At 41.8% G+C, this 15,078-nt stretch overlaps 4 protein-coding genes across 4 annotated transcripts in view; all 4 read right to left on the bottom strand.

Moving 5' to 3' along the window:
* Nucleotides 1-2,449: 2,449 nt before the first annotated feature.
* Nucleotides 2,450-3,632, bottom strand: LOC143021714 (uncharacterized). Its single transcript, XM_076179386.1, has 2 exons — nt 3,599-3,632; nt 2,450-3,174 (listed from the first exon to the last, which is right to left on the bottom strand). The coding sequence occupies exons 1-2, from the start codon at nt 3,615-3,617 to the stop codon at nt 2,504-2,506; spliced, it is 690 nt and encodes a 229-aa protein (XP_076035501.1). The 5' UTR covers nt 3,618-3,632; the 3' UTR covers nt 2,450-2,503.
* Nucleotides 3,633-6,444: 2,812 nt separating this feature from the next.
* Nucleotides 6,445-7,637, bottom strand: LOC143021511 (uncharacterized). The gene is made up of 2 exons (XM_076179086.1): nt 7,600-7,637; nt 6,445-7,171 (listed from the first exon to the last, which is right to left on the bottom strand). The coding sequence occupies exons 1-2, from the start codon at nt 7,616-7,618 to the stop codon at nt 6,501-6,503; spliced, it is 690 nt and encodes a 229-aa protein (XP_076035201.1). The 5' UTR covers nt 7,619-7,637; the 3' UTR covers nt 6,445-6,500.
* A 2,812-nt stretch (nt 7,638-10,449) lies between these two features.
* On the bottom strand, nt 10,450-11,644 carry LOC143021680 (uncharacterized). Its single transcript, XM_076179301.1, has 2 exons — nt 11,609-11,644; nt 10,450-11,174 (listed from the first exon to the last, which is right to left on the bottom strand). The coding sequence occupies exons 1-2, from the start codon at nt 11,625-11,627 to the stop codon at nt 10,504-10,506; spliced, it is 690 nt and encodes a 229-aa protein (XP_076035416.1). The 5' UTR covers nt 11,628-11,644; the 3' UTR covers nt 10,450-10,503.
* A 2,578-nt stretch (nt 11,645-14,222) lies between these two features.
* The window catches only part of LOC143021718 (uncharacterized), a 1,101-nt gene continuing 245 nt past the window's right edge, over nt 14,223-15,078 (bottom strand). The window contains exon 2 of the mRNA XM_076179391.1: nt 14,223-14,968. Coding sequence (XP_076035506.1) covers nt 14,298-14,968 — 671 coding nt within the window. The 3' untranslated portion in view covers nt 14,223-14,297. The remainder of the gene's footprint in view (nt 14,969-15,078) is intronic.

Below are 15,078 nucleotides of genomic sequence, written 5' to 3'. Positions count from 1 at the left end.
TGCTGAGGAAGTGCTGTTCCTTCGACCTGGGGTCTGGCTTATATAGCACTGGTTTGACTAAGGTAGGTGAAACCTGATATTCTCTTGGCCATTGATTTTACTATTCCTTGTGATCACACACGGGTCATGAATCTTATTTTGTTTGTTGATTTAAAACACAGGCAGAAGATATTTTGTATGTGTCAAGATGGGCTACAAAATATGAAAATAAAAGCAAACAAAATAACAAATTGAAAAATGAAAATAAAAGAAGCAAACAAAGTAACCAATTGAAAAATAATGCAGAATACTACTTAAGTATTTTTATTCTTAATATTTGGGCCTGTACTTGCGCTTCCCTTCGCCCTTACGTCTATGAGAGCTCGTTTTTGTTTCTCTCATTGACTAAGTGATTAGCGACACTATTTCCATCTTCTATAGGATTATATCTACATCATGACAGTTTCAAGCCTTTTCTTCTTGTCTCATTGATATATATTTAGAAGGAAATATTTTCAATTCTGGGTCTCCCATGTTACAGATTTTTTTTAACTTGTTACTGATATTTGGAAACAGTGTGGCTGATCCCCGATGTGCCCTTTTAGAGCCACTAGTGTTTTTGATTAGATTTAGTGACAATATGGACAAAATGTGGACGGGCTAATGATTTACATATGCTGATAATGAGAGCTGAACTTTTTTAAATGAATATATCAACATATTACAAAAGTTGGCAATGACGATTACACAATCCTTATCATTTTAGTGTGCTGGTGGTCTAATGTGAAGCGTGCTAGTCTCACATTTGCTTTGTTGTGGGCTCGAATCCCGCACTCCTCTTCAGTTTCCAGCAGTGATTGTTACTTGCTCCAGCAAATTCCTCTCTTCCTCACTTATGTTCCATGTTTCTGCCCCATACAGTGCTGTCGGCACAATCACTCCTTCATACAATCTCCTCACTATCAGGCCAATACGCACTTACAAAGACCCACATGTCCCTTCCCAGCTTCACCTTCATCCACATCAACTTTGAAGAAACCTCCTTCCACTCCACTACATGCTAACCTATCCATTTACTAGTATAGCCACCCCTTCTTTCCCTCGTCCCTTCACTCCTGAGAACCTCCCAACTACACTCCCAAACTCAAACTCGCCCCTACCTTTCAACTTAGTTTCACTCAATGCCAACACATCCATCTTTCTTCTCACAAACATACTGCCTATATCTTTAAATTTACTCTCATCTGTACCACATTCACGCACATTAAAAGTCCCAAACCTCAGGTTAATGGTTGGAAAACTCCTAGGCTCTCTTATGCCTTTACTTTTTTTTTTCTTAGGAATGTTCCCTGTGGGGCTACAGGTAAAAGGATTCCTAGTCCTATCCCCCTTCCCGTTTTTTGTCGCCTCTTACGACTCAAGTGGGAAGACTTAGTGGTAGCATTGTTTTCCCCCACCACAGGGTAGGCGAAAAAAGGAAATGAATATTCAGAGAAAAGGTACAGGACAGTAAAAATGGGTTGGGGGATAGCATAACGGAGGGACAGTCGCACTTTCCTTCTCTCTTTCTACCTCTCCCTCTCTCTCTACCTCTCTACCTCTATTTCTCTCTACTTTACCCCTCTCTACCTCTACCCCTCATTACCTCTATCTCTCTGTACCTCTACCTCTGTGTCTCTACTTTCTTCTCTACCTCTATCTACCACTACTTCTTTCTCTCTACTTCTCTCTCTACCTCTACCTCTCTACCTCTTTTTACTTCTACCTTTCCACCTCTCTCTACCTCTTTACCGCTCTACCTCACTCTTTAACTCCCTACCTCCCTCTACCTCTACACCTCTCACTCTACCTCTTAACCTCTACATCTCTACCTCTCCCACTGCCTCTTTCTCTACATCTACATCTACCTCTTTATCTACCTCTCTACCTGTCTCTTCCAGCACAATATGGCACCCTGACTTCTAAGTTCAACGCAGGGTAATTAACTCTATCTACACCTACACAAAATTGTACTTAAATGTTTTCGAAACTAGGTTGTAATATGACAAATTGTAAAATTCGTCTCATTTTTTCTTTTTTTTTTATAATGAGACGCGGAGGGAGGACCGCCGTGTAAGCGAAGCGGCCCTCTTGTGGATTTATTTTGTCTTCCTGCATTTGCTTTTGACCTGGGCATCGGTTAAGGGACAGGGATGACCTGTATTCATTCAGGAGGAGGTAAGGTGAGAGGGAAACAAGGGTGTGAGATGAATGGGTGGCAGTAGATGCGTCCCTTGACTGCCTAACACTCTTATAAAACGGAAGAAGCCTTTAGTGTATACTCATATATATAGATCAATAGAGTAAATCCTTTCACATTCTAGTGACCTTTAGGGCGGCAAGCACTTGTATAGATGTTGGAATAAAACATGCTTTTAGAAATATAATCATCTTATATTGAAATATTTGTAGATATTACATATCTGGTATGAGAAACTATATTCATTTACAGTTCACTACTACAAAATTGTACATTATATTTGGATTAGAACTTCTCTTCGGGGAGCCCGAATTCAGCATTCTTGGAGTAATGGAAGGAGGATTCTTGGCAAGGGATGGCAGCGAACTCCTCCACACATGTCAACTTCTCCTGGTCGAAGACTCGACCCTCGCCGCACATGAAACTGTACTGGTGGGTTTCGATGCGGCCATCGGAGAAGAGGTAAGGGTTGCACACGTGGAAGACGCGGCAGTCGTTGAGTTCGTCGGCGTAGTAACCGTAGGGGCGATCGGCGCACTGGAAGGACGTGTCTATCTGGCCCATGAGGAGAGAAGCTCCTGAAGGAAGGTTCAGAGGCTCGAAATCACCCTCCAAGAACTGAGCACCCTCAGCCTGACGGAAGAGGTTCTGTTGGTTGGAGAACTCTTGTCGGCGATCCTGTGCAAATTCGTTGGACCTGAACTGGGTGTTGTGGTTCTCCTGCTGGAATTGCCTTTGGCTGTCTAGAGAAAATCGGTTCTCCTGATTATTCTGGAATCCAGTTTGACGGAAGATTTTTGCTTGGTTGTTTTCTTGGAAGTTATTGTTGAACTGGTTCCCTTGGATTTCCCTCCTTCCTTGCCTGAAGTCTCCTGAGCTTGCCAAAAGGACGGCTGGTGATGAGACTTGTCGGACTTGTTGGAACTGTTGTCCCATCACGAGGGAAATTCCCATCACTGGAAAAAAATTACAAATTTCATTTTTTTCTCAACTTAGTCTATATGTATATGCTCATCCTTATGTGCGTATATTAATACGTGTTAATATGTGTGTGCAGATTTGTTTGTTTGTGTATGTGCAGATGTGTTTGTTTATGTGTGTGTGTGTGTGTATGTATATGTGTGTGTGTGTGAGTGTGTATGTGTATTACTGTGTGTGTAGGTATGCGTTTGTAAGAACGTGTGAGTGTGTGGGTGGTGCTTTTTGTAAAGACATACTGGTAAAATCACATTATATATCTTGGAAGAATATTGTGAAAGCACCGGATAGAATTCGTGAATGTATATACTTTAATTACAGTTTAATTGAAGTGAGTTCCTCGCCTGATTTTATTCCAACTTATTGAACCAAATCTTAAAATGAATATGACGTAGACTGTACCTAAGAGAGCGCCTTTCATGGTGACAGTTGGTTGCTTGCTGAGGAAGTGCTGTTCCTTCCGACCTGAGCTCTGGCTTATATACCACTGGTTTGACTAAGGTAGGTGAAACCTGATATTCTCTTGGCCACTGATTTTACTATTCCTTGTGATCACACTCGGGTCATGAATTTTATTTTGTTTAATTTAAAACACAGGCAGAAGATATTTTGTATGTGTCAAGATGGGCTACAAAATATGAAAATAAAAGCAAACAAAATAACAAATTGAAAAATGAAAATAAAAGAAGCAAACAAAGTAACCAATTGAAAAATAATGCAGAATACTACTTAAGTATTTTTATTCTTAATATTTGGGCCTGTACTTGCGCTTCCCTTCGCCCTTACGTCTATGAGAGCTCGTTTTTGTTTCTCTCATTGACTAAGTGATTAGCGACACTATTTCCATCTTCTATAGGATTATATCTACATCATGACAGTTTCAAGCCTTTTCTTCTTGTCTCATTGATATATATTTAGAAGGAAATATTTTCAATTCTGGGTCTCCCATGTTACAGATTTTTTTTAACTTGTTACTGATATTTGGAAACAGTGTGGCTGATCCCCGATGTGCCCTTTTAGAGCCACTAGTGTTTTTGATTAGATTTAGTGACAATATGGACAAAATGTGGACGGGCTAATGATTTACATATGCTGATAATAAGAGCTGAACTTTTTAAATGAATATATCAACATATTACAAAAGTTGGCAATGACGATTACACAATCCTTATCATTTTAGTGTGCTGGTGGTCTAATGTGAAGCGTGCTAGTCTCACATTTGCTTTGTTGTGGGCTCGAATCCCGCACTCCTCTTCAGTTTCCAGCAGTGATTGTTACTTGCTCCAGCAAATTCCTCTCTTCCTCACTTATGTTCCATGTTTCTGCCCCATACAGTGCTGTCGGCACAATCACTCCTTCATACAATCTCCTCACTATCAGGCCAATACGCACTTACAAAGACCCACATGTCCCTTCCCAGCTTCACCTTCATCCACATCAACTTTGAAGAAACCTCCTTCCACTCCACTACATGCTAACCTATCCATTTACTAGTATAGCCACCCCTTCTTTCCCTCGTCCCTTCACTCCTGAGAACCTCCCAACTATGCTCCCAAACGCAAACGCGCTCCTTCCTCTCAACTTAGTTTCACTCAATGCCAACACATCCATCTTTCTTCTCACAAACATACCGCCTATCTCTTCCTATTTACTCTCATCTGTACCACATTCAAATATGTTAAAAAACCCAAACCTTAGGGTTCTGATTGGAAAACTCCTAGACCCTCTTATGTCTATACTTTTTTTTTTAGGAATGTCCCCTGTGGAGCTACAGGTAGAAGGATTCCTAGTCCTATCCCCCGTCCTGTTTTTTGTTGTCTCTTACGACTCAAGTGGAAAGACTTTGTGGTAGTATTCTTTTCCCCTACCACAGGGTAGGCGAAAAAAGGAAATAAATATTCAGAGAAATGGTACAGGACAGTAAAAATGGGTTGGGGGATAGCATAACGGAGGGACAGTCGCACTTTCCTTCTCTCTTTCTACCTCTCCCTCTCTCTCTACCTCTCTACCTCTATTTCTCTCTACTTTACCCCTCTCTACCTCTACCCCTCATTACCTCTATCTCTCTGTACCTCTACCTCTGTGTCTCTACTTTCTTCTCTACCTCTATCTACCACTACTTCTTTCTCTCTACTTCTCTCTCTACCTCTACCTCTCTACCTCTTTTTACTTCTACCTTTCCACCTCTCTCTACCTCTTTACCGCTCTACCTCACTCTTTAACTCCCTACCTCCCTCTACCTCTACACCTCTCACTCTACCTCTTAACCTCTACATCTCTACCTCTCCCATTGCCTCTTTCTCTACATCTACATCTACCTCTTTATCTACCTCTCTACCTGTCTCTTCCAGCACAATATGGCACCCTGACTTCTAAGTTCAACGCAGGGTAATTAACTCTATCTACACCTACACAAAATTGTACTTACATGTTTTCGAAACTAGGTTGTAATATGCCAGATTGTAAAATTCGTCTCATTTTTTTTTTTTTTTATAATGAGACGCGGAGGGAGGACCACCGTGTAAGCGAAGCGGCCCTCTTGTGGATTTATTTTGTCTTCCTGCATTTGCTTTTGACCTGGGCATCGGTTCATCATTCATATCTTGTCGCACCAGAACCGTGTCCATATAAGGGCAGTTTCATTTGCTTCCCTAAGGTCTTGGTCGGAGCAATGGGGACTCAATGGACATTCCCGGAGGACGTGGACCATCGTCTGTACTTCGCCACAGGGACATTGGGGGCTATTGGTGTATCCACACTTGTGTTTGTTTTCTTTCGTTTTGCCCACCTTGGCTCTTCCTCTGTTTAAGGTAACCCAGTCCTTCCTGGTTAGGTTTGCTCCTGGGGGCAAGGTCTCGTTTGGGCATGGTATGGCCTCGTTATGGCCCAGATTGTCATATTCCTGCCAACATTTTAGTCTATGGGCCACAGCTTAGGTTGGATCCAGTCCCTCCATCGGTTAGGGGACAGGGATGACCTGTATTCATTCAGGAGGAGGTAAGGTGAGAGGGAAACAAGGGTGTGAGATGAATGGGTGGCAGTAGATGCGTCCCTTGACTGCCTAACACTCTTATAAAACGGAAGAAGCCTTTAGTGTATACTCATATATATAGATCAATAGAGTAAATCCTTTCACATTCTAGTGACCTTTAGGGCGGCAAGCACTTGTATAGATGTTGGAATAAAACATGCTTTTAGAAATATAATCATCTTATATTGAAATATTTGTAGATATTACATATCTGGTATGAGAAACTATATTCATTTACAGTTCACTACTACAAAATTGTACATTATATTTGGATTAGAACTTCTCTTCGGGGAGCCCGAATTCAGCATTCTTGGAGTAATGGAAGGAGGATTCTTGGCAAGGGATGGCAGCGAACTCCTCCACACATGTCAGCTTCTCCTGGTCGAAGACTCGACCCTCGCCGCACATGAAACTGTACTGGTGGGTTTCGATGCGGCCATCGGAGAAGAGGTAAGGGTTACACACGTGGAAGACGCGGCAGTCGTTGCGTTCGTCGGCGTAGTAACCGTAGGGGCGATCAGCGCACTGGAAGGACGTGTCGATCTGGCCCATGAGGAGAGAAGCTCCTGAAGGAAGGTTCAGAGGCTCGAAATCACCCTCCAAGAACTGAGCACCCTCAGCCTGACGGAAGAGGTTCTGTTGGTTGGAGAACTCTTGTCGGCGATCCTGTGCAAATTCGTTGGACCTGAACTGGGTGTTGTGGTTCTCCTGCTGGAATTGCCTTTGGCTGTCTAGAGAAAATCGGTTCTCCTGATTATTCTGGAATCCAGTTTGACGAAAGACTTGCGCTTGGTTGTTTTCTTGGAAGTTATTGTTGAACTGGTTCCCTTGGAAATCCCTCCTTCCTTGCCGGAAGTCTCCTGAGCTTGCCAAAAGGACGGCTGGTGATGAGACTTGTCGGACTTGTTGGAACTGTTGTCCCATCACGAGGGAAATTCCCATCACTGGAAAAAAATTACAAATTTCATTTTTTTCTCAACTTAGTCTATATGTATATGCTCATCCTTATGTGCGTATATTAATACGTGTTAATATGTGTGTGCAGATTTGTTTGTTTGTGTATGTGCAGATGTGTTTGTTTATGTGTGTGTGTGTGTGTGTGTATGTATGTGTGTGTGTGTGTGAGTGTGTATGTGTATTACTGTGTGTGTAGGTATGCGTTTGTAAGAACGTGTGAGTGTGTGGGTGGTGCTTTTTGTAAAGACATACTGGTAAAATCACATTATATATCTTGGAAGAATATTGTGAAAGCACCGGATAGAATTCGTGAATGTATATACTTTAATTACAGTTTAATTGAAGTGAGTTCCTCGCCTGATTTTATTCCAACTTATTGAACCAAATCTTAAAATGAATATGACGTAGACTGTACCTAAGAGAGCGCCTTTCATGGTGACAGTTGGTTGCTTGCTGAGGAAGTGCTGTTCCTTCCGACCTGAGCTCTGGCTTATATACCACTGGTTTGACTAAGGTAGGTGAAACCTGAGATTCTCTTGGCCACTGGTTTTACTATTCCTTGTGATCACACTCGGGTCATGAATTTTATTTTGTTTGATTTAAAACACAGGCAGAAGATATTTTGTATGTGTCAAGATGGGCTACAAAATATGAAAATAAAAGCAAACAAAATAACAAATTGAAAAATGAAAATAAAAGAAGCAAACAAAGTAACCAATTGAAAGATAATGCAGAATACTACTTAAGTATTTTTATTCTTAATATTTGGTCCTGTACTTGCACTTCCCTTCGCCCTTACGTCTATGAGAGCTCGTTTTTTTTCTCTCATTGACTAAGTGATTAGCAAACTATTTCCATCTTCTATAGGATTATATCTACATCATGACAGTTTCAAGCCTTTTCTTCTTGTCTCATTGATATTTAGAGGGAAATATTTTCAATTGTGTGTCTCCCATGTTACAGATTTTTTTAACTTGTTACTGATATTTGGGAACAGTGTGGCTGATCCCCGATGTGCCCTTTTAGAGCAACTAGTGTTTTTTTTATTAGATTTAGTGACAATATGGACAAAATGTGGACGGGCTAATGATTTACATATGCTGATAATAAGAGCTGAACTTTTTAAATGAATATATCAACATATTACAAAAGTTGGCAATGACGATTACACAATCCTTATCATTTTAGTGTGCTGGTGGTCTAATGTGAAGCGTGCTAGTCTCACATTTGCTTTGTTGTGGGCTCGAATCCCGCACTCCTCTTCAGTTTCCAGCAGTGATTGTTACTTGCTCCAGCAAATTCCTCTCTTCCTCACTTATGTTCCATGTTTCTGCCCCATACAGTGCTGTCGGCACAATCACTCCTTCATACAATCTCCTCACTATCAGGCCAATACGCACTTACAAAGACCCACATGTCCCTTCCCAGCTTCACCTTCATCCACATCAACTTTGAAGAAACCTCCTTCCACTCCACTACATGCTAACCTATCCATTTACTAGTATAGCCACCCCTTCTTTCCCTCGTCCCTTCACTCCTGAGAACCTCCCAACTACACTCCCAAACTCAAACTCGCCCCTCCCTTTCAACTTAGTTTCACTCAATGCCAACACATCCATCTTTCTTCTCACAAACATACTGCCTATATCTTTAAATTTACTCTCATCTGTACCACATTCACGCACATTAAAAGACCCAAACCTTAGGTTACTGGTTGGAAAACTCCTAGGCTCTCTTATGCCTTTACTTTTTTTTTTCTTAGGAATGTTCCCTGTGGGGCTACAGGTAAAAGGATTCCTAGTCCTATCCCCCTTCCCGTTTTTTGTCGCCTCTTACGACTCAAGTGGGAAGACTTAGTGGTAGCATTCTTTTCCCCCACCACAGGGTAGGCGAAAAAAGGAAATGAATATTCAGAGAAAAGGTACAGGACAGTAAAAATGGGTTGGGGGATAGCATAACGGAGGGACAGTCGCACTTTCCTTCTCTCTTTCTACCTCTCCCTCTCTCTCTACCTCTCTACCTCTATTTCTCTCTACTTTACCCCTCTCTACCTCTACCCCTCATTACCTCTATCTCTCTGTACCTCTACCTCTGTGTCTCTACTTTCTTCTCTACCTCTATCTACCACTACTTCTTTCTCTCTACTTCTCTCTCTACCTCTACCTCTCTACCTCTTTTTACTTCTACCTTTCCACCTCTCTCTACCTCTTTACCGCTCTACCTCACTCTTTAACTCCCTACCTCCCTCTACCTCTACACCTCTCACTCTACCTCTTAACCTCTACATCTCTACCTCTCCCATTGCCTCTTTCTCTACATCTACATCTACCTCTTTATCTACCTCTCTACCTGTCTCTTCCAGCACAATATGGCACCCTGACTTCTAAGTTCAACGCAGGGTAATTAACTCTATCTACACCTACACAAAATTGTACTTACATGTTTTCGAAACTAGGTTGTAATATGCCAAATTGTAAAATTCGTCTCATTTTTTTTTCTTTTTTTTTATAATGAGACGCGGAGGGAGGACCGCCGTGTAAGCGAAGCGGCCCTCTTGTAGATTTATTTTGTCTTCCTGCATTTGCTTTTGACCTGGGCATCGGTTCATCATTCATATCTTGTCGCACCAGAACCGTGTCCATATAAGGGCAGTTTCATTTGCTTCCCTAAGGTCTTGGTCGGAGCAATGGGGACTCAATGGACATTCCCGGAGGACGTGGACCATCGTCTGTACTTCGCCACAGGGACATTGGGGGCTATTGGTGTATCCACACTTGTGTTTGTTTTCTTTCGTTTTGCCCACCTTGGCTCTTCCTCTGTTTAAGGTAACCCAGTCCTTCCTGGTTAGGTTTGCTCCTGGGGGCAAGGTCTCGTTTGGGCATGGTATGGCCTCGTTATGGCCCAGATTGTCATATTCCTGCCAACATTTTAGTCTATGGGCCACAGCTTGGGTTGGATCCAGTCCCTCCATCGGTTAGGGGACAGGGATGACCTGTATTCATTCAGGAGGAGGTAAGGTGAGAGGGAAACAAGGGTGTGAGATGAATGGGTGGCAGTAGATGCGTCCCTTGACTGCCTAACACTCTTATAAAACGGAAGAAGCCTTTAGTGTATACTCATATATATAGATCAATAGAGTAAATCCTTTCACATTCTAGTGACCTTTAGGGCGGCAAGCACTTGTATAGATGTTGGAATAAAACATGCTTTTAGAAATATAATCATCTTATATTGAAATATTTGTAGATATTACATATCTGGTATGAGAAACTATATTCATTTACAGTTCACTACTACAAAATTGTACATTATATTTGGATTAGAACTTCTCTTCGGGGAGCCCGAATTCAGCATTCTTGGAGTAATGGAAGGAGGATTCTTGGCAAGGGATGGCAGCGAACTCCTCCACACATGTCAACTTCTCCTGGTCGAAGACTCGACCCTCGCCGCACATGAAACTGTACTGGTGGGTTTCGATGCGGCCATCGGAGAAGAGGTAAGGGTTACACACGTGGAAGACGCGGCAGTCGTTGCGTTCGTCGGCGTAGTAACCGTAGGGGCGATCAGCGCACTGGAAGGACGTGTCTATCTGGCCCATGAGAAGAGAAGCTCCTGAAGGAAGGTTCAGAGGCTCGAAATCACCCTCCAAGAACTGAGCACCCTCAGCCTGACGGAAGAGGTTCTGTTGGTTGGAGAACTCTTGTCGGCGATCCTGTGCAAATTCGTTGGACCTGAACTGGGTGTTGTGGTTCTCCTGCTGGAATTGCCTTTGGCTGTCTAGAGAAAATCGGTTCTCCTGATTATTCTGGAATCCAGTTTGACGAAAGATTTTTGCTTGGTTGTTTTCTTGGAAGTTATTGTTGAACTGGTTCCCTTGGAAATCCCTCCTTCCTTGCCGGAAGTCTCCTGAGCTTGCCAAAAGGACGGCTGGTGATGAGACTTGTCGGACTTGTTGGAACTGTTGTCCCATCACGAGGGAAATTCCCATCACTGGAAAAAAATTACAAATTTCATTTTTTTCTCAATTTAGTCTATATGTATATGCTCATCCATATGTGCGTATATTAATACGTGTTAATATGTGTGTGCAGATTTGTTTGTTTGTGTATGTGCAGATGTGTTTGTTTATGTGTGTGTGTGTGTGTGTGTGTGTATGTATGTGTGTGTGTGTGTGTGAGTGTGTATGTGTATTACTGTGTGTGTAGGTATGCGTTTGTAAGAACGTGTGAGTGTGTGGGTGGTGCTTTTTGTAAAGACATACTGGTAAAATCACATTATATATCTTGGAAGAATATTGTGAAAGCACCGGATAGAATTCGTGAATGTATATACTTTAATTACAGTTTAATTGAAGTGAGTTCCTCGCCTGATTTTATTCCAACTTATTGAACCAAATCTTAAAATGAATATGACGTAGACTGTACCTAAGAGAGCGCCTTTCATGGTGACAGTTGGTTGCTTGCTGAGGAAGTGCTGTTCCTTCCGACCTGAGCTCTGGCTTATATACCACTGGTTTGACTAAGGTAGGTGAAACCTGATATTCTCTTGGCCACTGATTTTACTATTCCTTGTGATCACACTCGGGTCATGAATTTTATTTTGTTTGATTTAAAACACAGGCAGAAGATATTTTGTATGTGTCAAGATGGGCTACAAAATATGAAAATAAAAGCAAACAAAATAACAAATTGAAAAATGAAAATAAAAGAAGCAAACAAAGTAACCAATTGAAAGATAATGCAGAATACTACTTAAGTATTTTTATTCTTAATATTTGGTCCTGTACTTGCACTTCCCTTCGCCCTTACGTCTATGAGAGCTCGTTTTTTTTCTCTCATTGACTAAGTGATTAGCGACACTATTTCCATCTTCTATAGGATTATATCTACTTCATGACAGTTTCAAGCCTTTTCTTCTTGTCTCATTGATATTTAGAGGGAAATATTTTTAATTCTGTGTCTCCCATGTTACAGATTTTTTTAACTTGTTACTGATATTTGGGAACAGTGTGGCTGATCCCCGATGTGCCCTTTTAGAGCAACTAGTGTTTTTTTTTTATTAGATTTAGTGACAATATGGACAAAATGTGGACGGGCTAATGATTTACATATGCTGATGATAAGAGCTGAACTTTTTAAATGAATATATCAACATATTACAAAAGTTGGCAATGACGATTACACCATCCTTATCATTTTAGTGCGCTGGTGGTCTAATCTGAAGCGTGCTAGTCTCACATTTGCTTTGTTGTGGGTTCGAATTTCCGCACTCCTCTCCAGTTTCCAGCAGTGATTGTTACTTGCTCCAGCAAACTCCTCCTCTCTTCCTCTCTTATGTTCCATGTTTCTGCCCCATACAGTGCTGTCGGCACAATCACTCCTTCATCCAATCTCCTCACTATCAGGCCCATACGCACTTACTAAGACCCACATGTCCCTTCCCAGCTTCACCTTCATCCACATCAAATTTGAAGAAACCTCCTTCCACTCCACTACATGCTTACCTATCTCTTCACTTACTAGGATAGCCACCCCTTCTTTCCCTCGTCCCTTCACTCCTGAGAACCTCCCAACTACATTCCCATACTCACACTCGCCCCTCCCTTCCAACTTAGTTTCACTCAATGCCAACACATCCATCTTTCTTTTCACAAACATACTGCCTATCTTTTTCCTTTTACTCTCATCTGTACCATATCCACGCACATTAAAAGACCCAAACCTTAGGGTACTGGTTGGAAAACTCCTAGGCCCTCTTATGGCTTTTTTTAATTTTTATTTATTATTATTATTATTATTATTATTATTATTATTATTATTATTATTATTATTATTATTATTATTATTATTATTATTATTATTATTATTATTATTATTATTATTATTATTATTATTATTTTTATTTTTATTTTTATTTTTATTTTTATTTTTTTAGGGATGTACCCTGTGGGGCTACAGGCAAAAGGATTCCTAGTCCTATCCCCCGTCCCGTTTTTTGTCGCCTCTTACGACTCAAGTGGGAAGACTTAGTGGTAGCATTCTTTTCCCCCACCACAGGGTAGGCGAAAAAAATAAATGAATATTCAGAGAATAGGTACAGGAGAGTAAAAATGGGTTGGGTGACAGCATAACGGAGGGACAGTCGCACTCTCCTTCTCTCTCTCTACCTCTCTACCTCTCCCTCTCTCTCTACCTCTCTACTTCTGTCTCTACCACTCTACCTCTTTCTACCTCGCTACCTCTCTCTTTACCTCTACCTCTCTCTACTTTACCTCTCTCTACCTCTACCCCTCTTTACCTCTATCTCTGTACTTCTACCTCTGTATCTTTACTTTCCTCTCTACCTCTCTCTACCACTACTTCTTTCTCTCTACCTTTCTCTCTACCTCTACCTATCTACCTCTCTTTTCTTCTACCTTTCCACCTCTCTCTACCTCTCTACCTCTCTACCGCTCTACCTCACTCTCTATCTCTCTACCTCCCTCTACCTCTACATCTCTCACTCTACCTCTTATACCTCTACATCTCTACCTCTCTCTACCTCTCCCACTGACTTCTAAGTTCAACGCAGGGTAATTAACTTTATCTACACCTACACAAAATTGTAGTCACATGTTTTCGAAACTAGGATGTAATATGCCAAATTGTAAAATCCGTCTCTTTTTTTTATATAATGAGACGCGGAGGGAGGTTCACCGTGTAAGTGAAGCGGCCCTCTTTTGGATTTATTTTGTCTTCCTGCATTTGCTTTGGACCTGGGCATCGGTTAGGGGACAGGGATGACCTGCATTCATCCAGGAGGAGGTAAGGTGAAAGGGAAACAAGGGTGCGAGATGAAAGGGTAGCAGTAGATGCGTCCCTTGACTGCCTAACACTCTTATAAAACGGAAGAAGCCCTTAGTGTATACTCGTATATATAGAAAAATAGAGTAAATCCTTTCACATTCTAGTGACCTTTAGGGTGGCAAGCACTTGTATAGATGTTGGAATAAAACATGCTTTTAGAAATATAATCATCTTATATTGAAATATTTGTAGGTATTACATATCTGGTATGAGAAACTATATTCATTTACAGCTCGCCACTACAAAACTGTACATTATGATATTTGGATTAGAACTTCTCTTCGGGAAGCCCGAATTCAGCGTTCTTGGAGTAATGGAAGGAGGATTCTTGGCAAGGGATGGCAGCGAACTCCTCCACACATGTCAACTTCTCCTGGTCGAAGACTCGGCCCTCGCCGCACATGAAGCTGTACTGGTGGGTTTCGATGCGGCCGTCGGAGAAGAGGTAAGGGTTGCACACGTGGAAGACGCGGCAGTCGTTGCGTTCGTCGGCGTAGTAACCGTAGGGGCGATCGGCGCACTGGAAGGACGTGTCAATCTGGCCCATGAGGAGAGAAGCTCCTGAAGGAAGGTTCAGAGGCTCGAAATCACCCTCCAAGAACTGAGCACCCTCCGCCTGACGGAAGAGGTTTTGTTGGTTGGAGAACTCTTGTCGGCGATCCTGTGCAAAGTCGTTGAACCTGAACTGGGTGTTGTGGTTCTCCTGCTGGAATTGTCTTTGGCTGTCTAGAGAAACTTGTCTCTCCTGATTATTCTGGAATCCATTTTGACGGAAGTTTTGCGCTTGGGTGTTTTCTTGGAAGTTACTGTTGAATTGGTTCCCTTGGAAATCCCTCCTTCCTTGTCGGAAGTCTCCTGAGCTTGCCAAAAGGACGGCTGGTGATGAGACTTGTCTGACTTGTTGGAACTGTTGTCCCATCACGAGGGAAATTCCCATCACTGGAAAAAATTATAGATTTAATTTTCTTTCTCTAGTTAGTTTATATGTATATGCTCATCCTTATGTGCGTATATGAATACGTGTTGATATGTGTGCACATTTGTGTGTG

The sequence above is a fragment of the Oratosquilla oratoria genome, chromosome 42 (genome assembly GCF_046742065.1).
Source record: "Oratosquilla oratoria isolate Oo_2021 chromosome 42, ASM4674206v1, whole genome shotgun sequence".
In the NCBI taxonomy this organism is placed as follows: Eukaryota; Metazoa; Arthropoda; class Malacostraca; order Stomatopoda; family Squillidae; genus Oratosquilla; species Oratosquilla oratoria.
The sequence above is the reverse complement of the archived record's forward strand: the minus strand, read 5'-3'. Positions and strand labels throughout refer to the sequence as shown.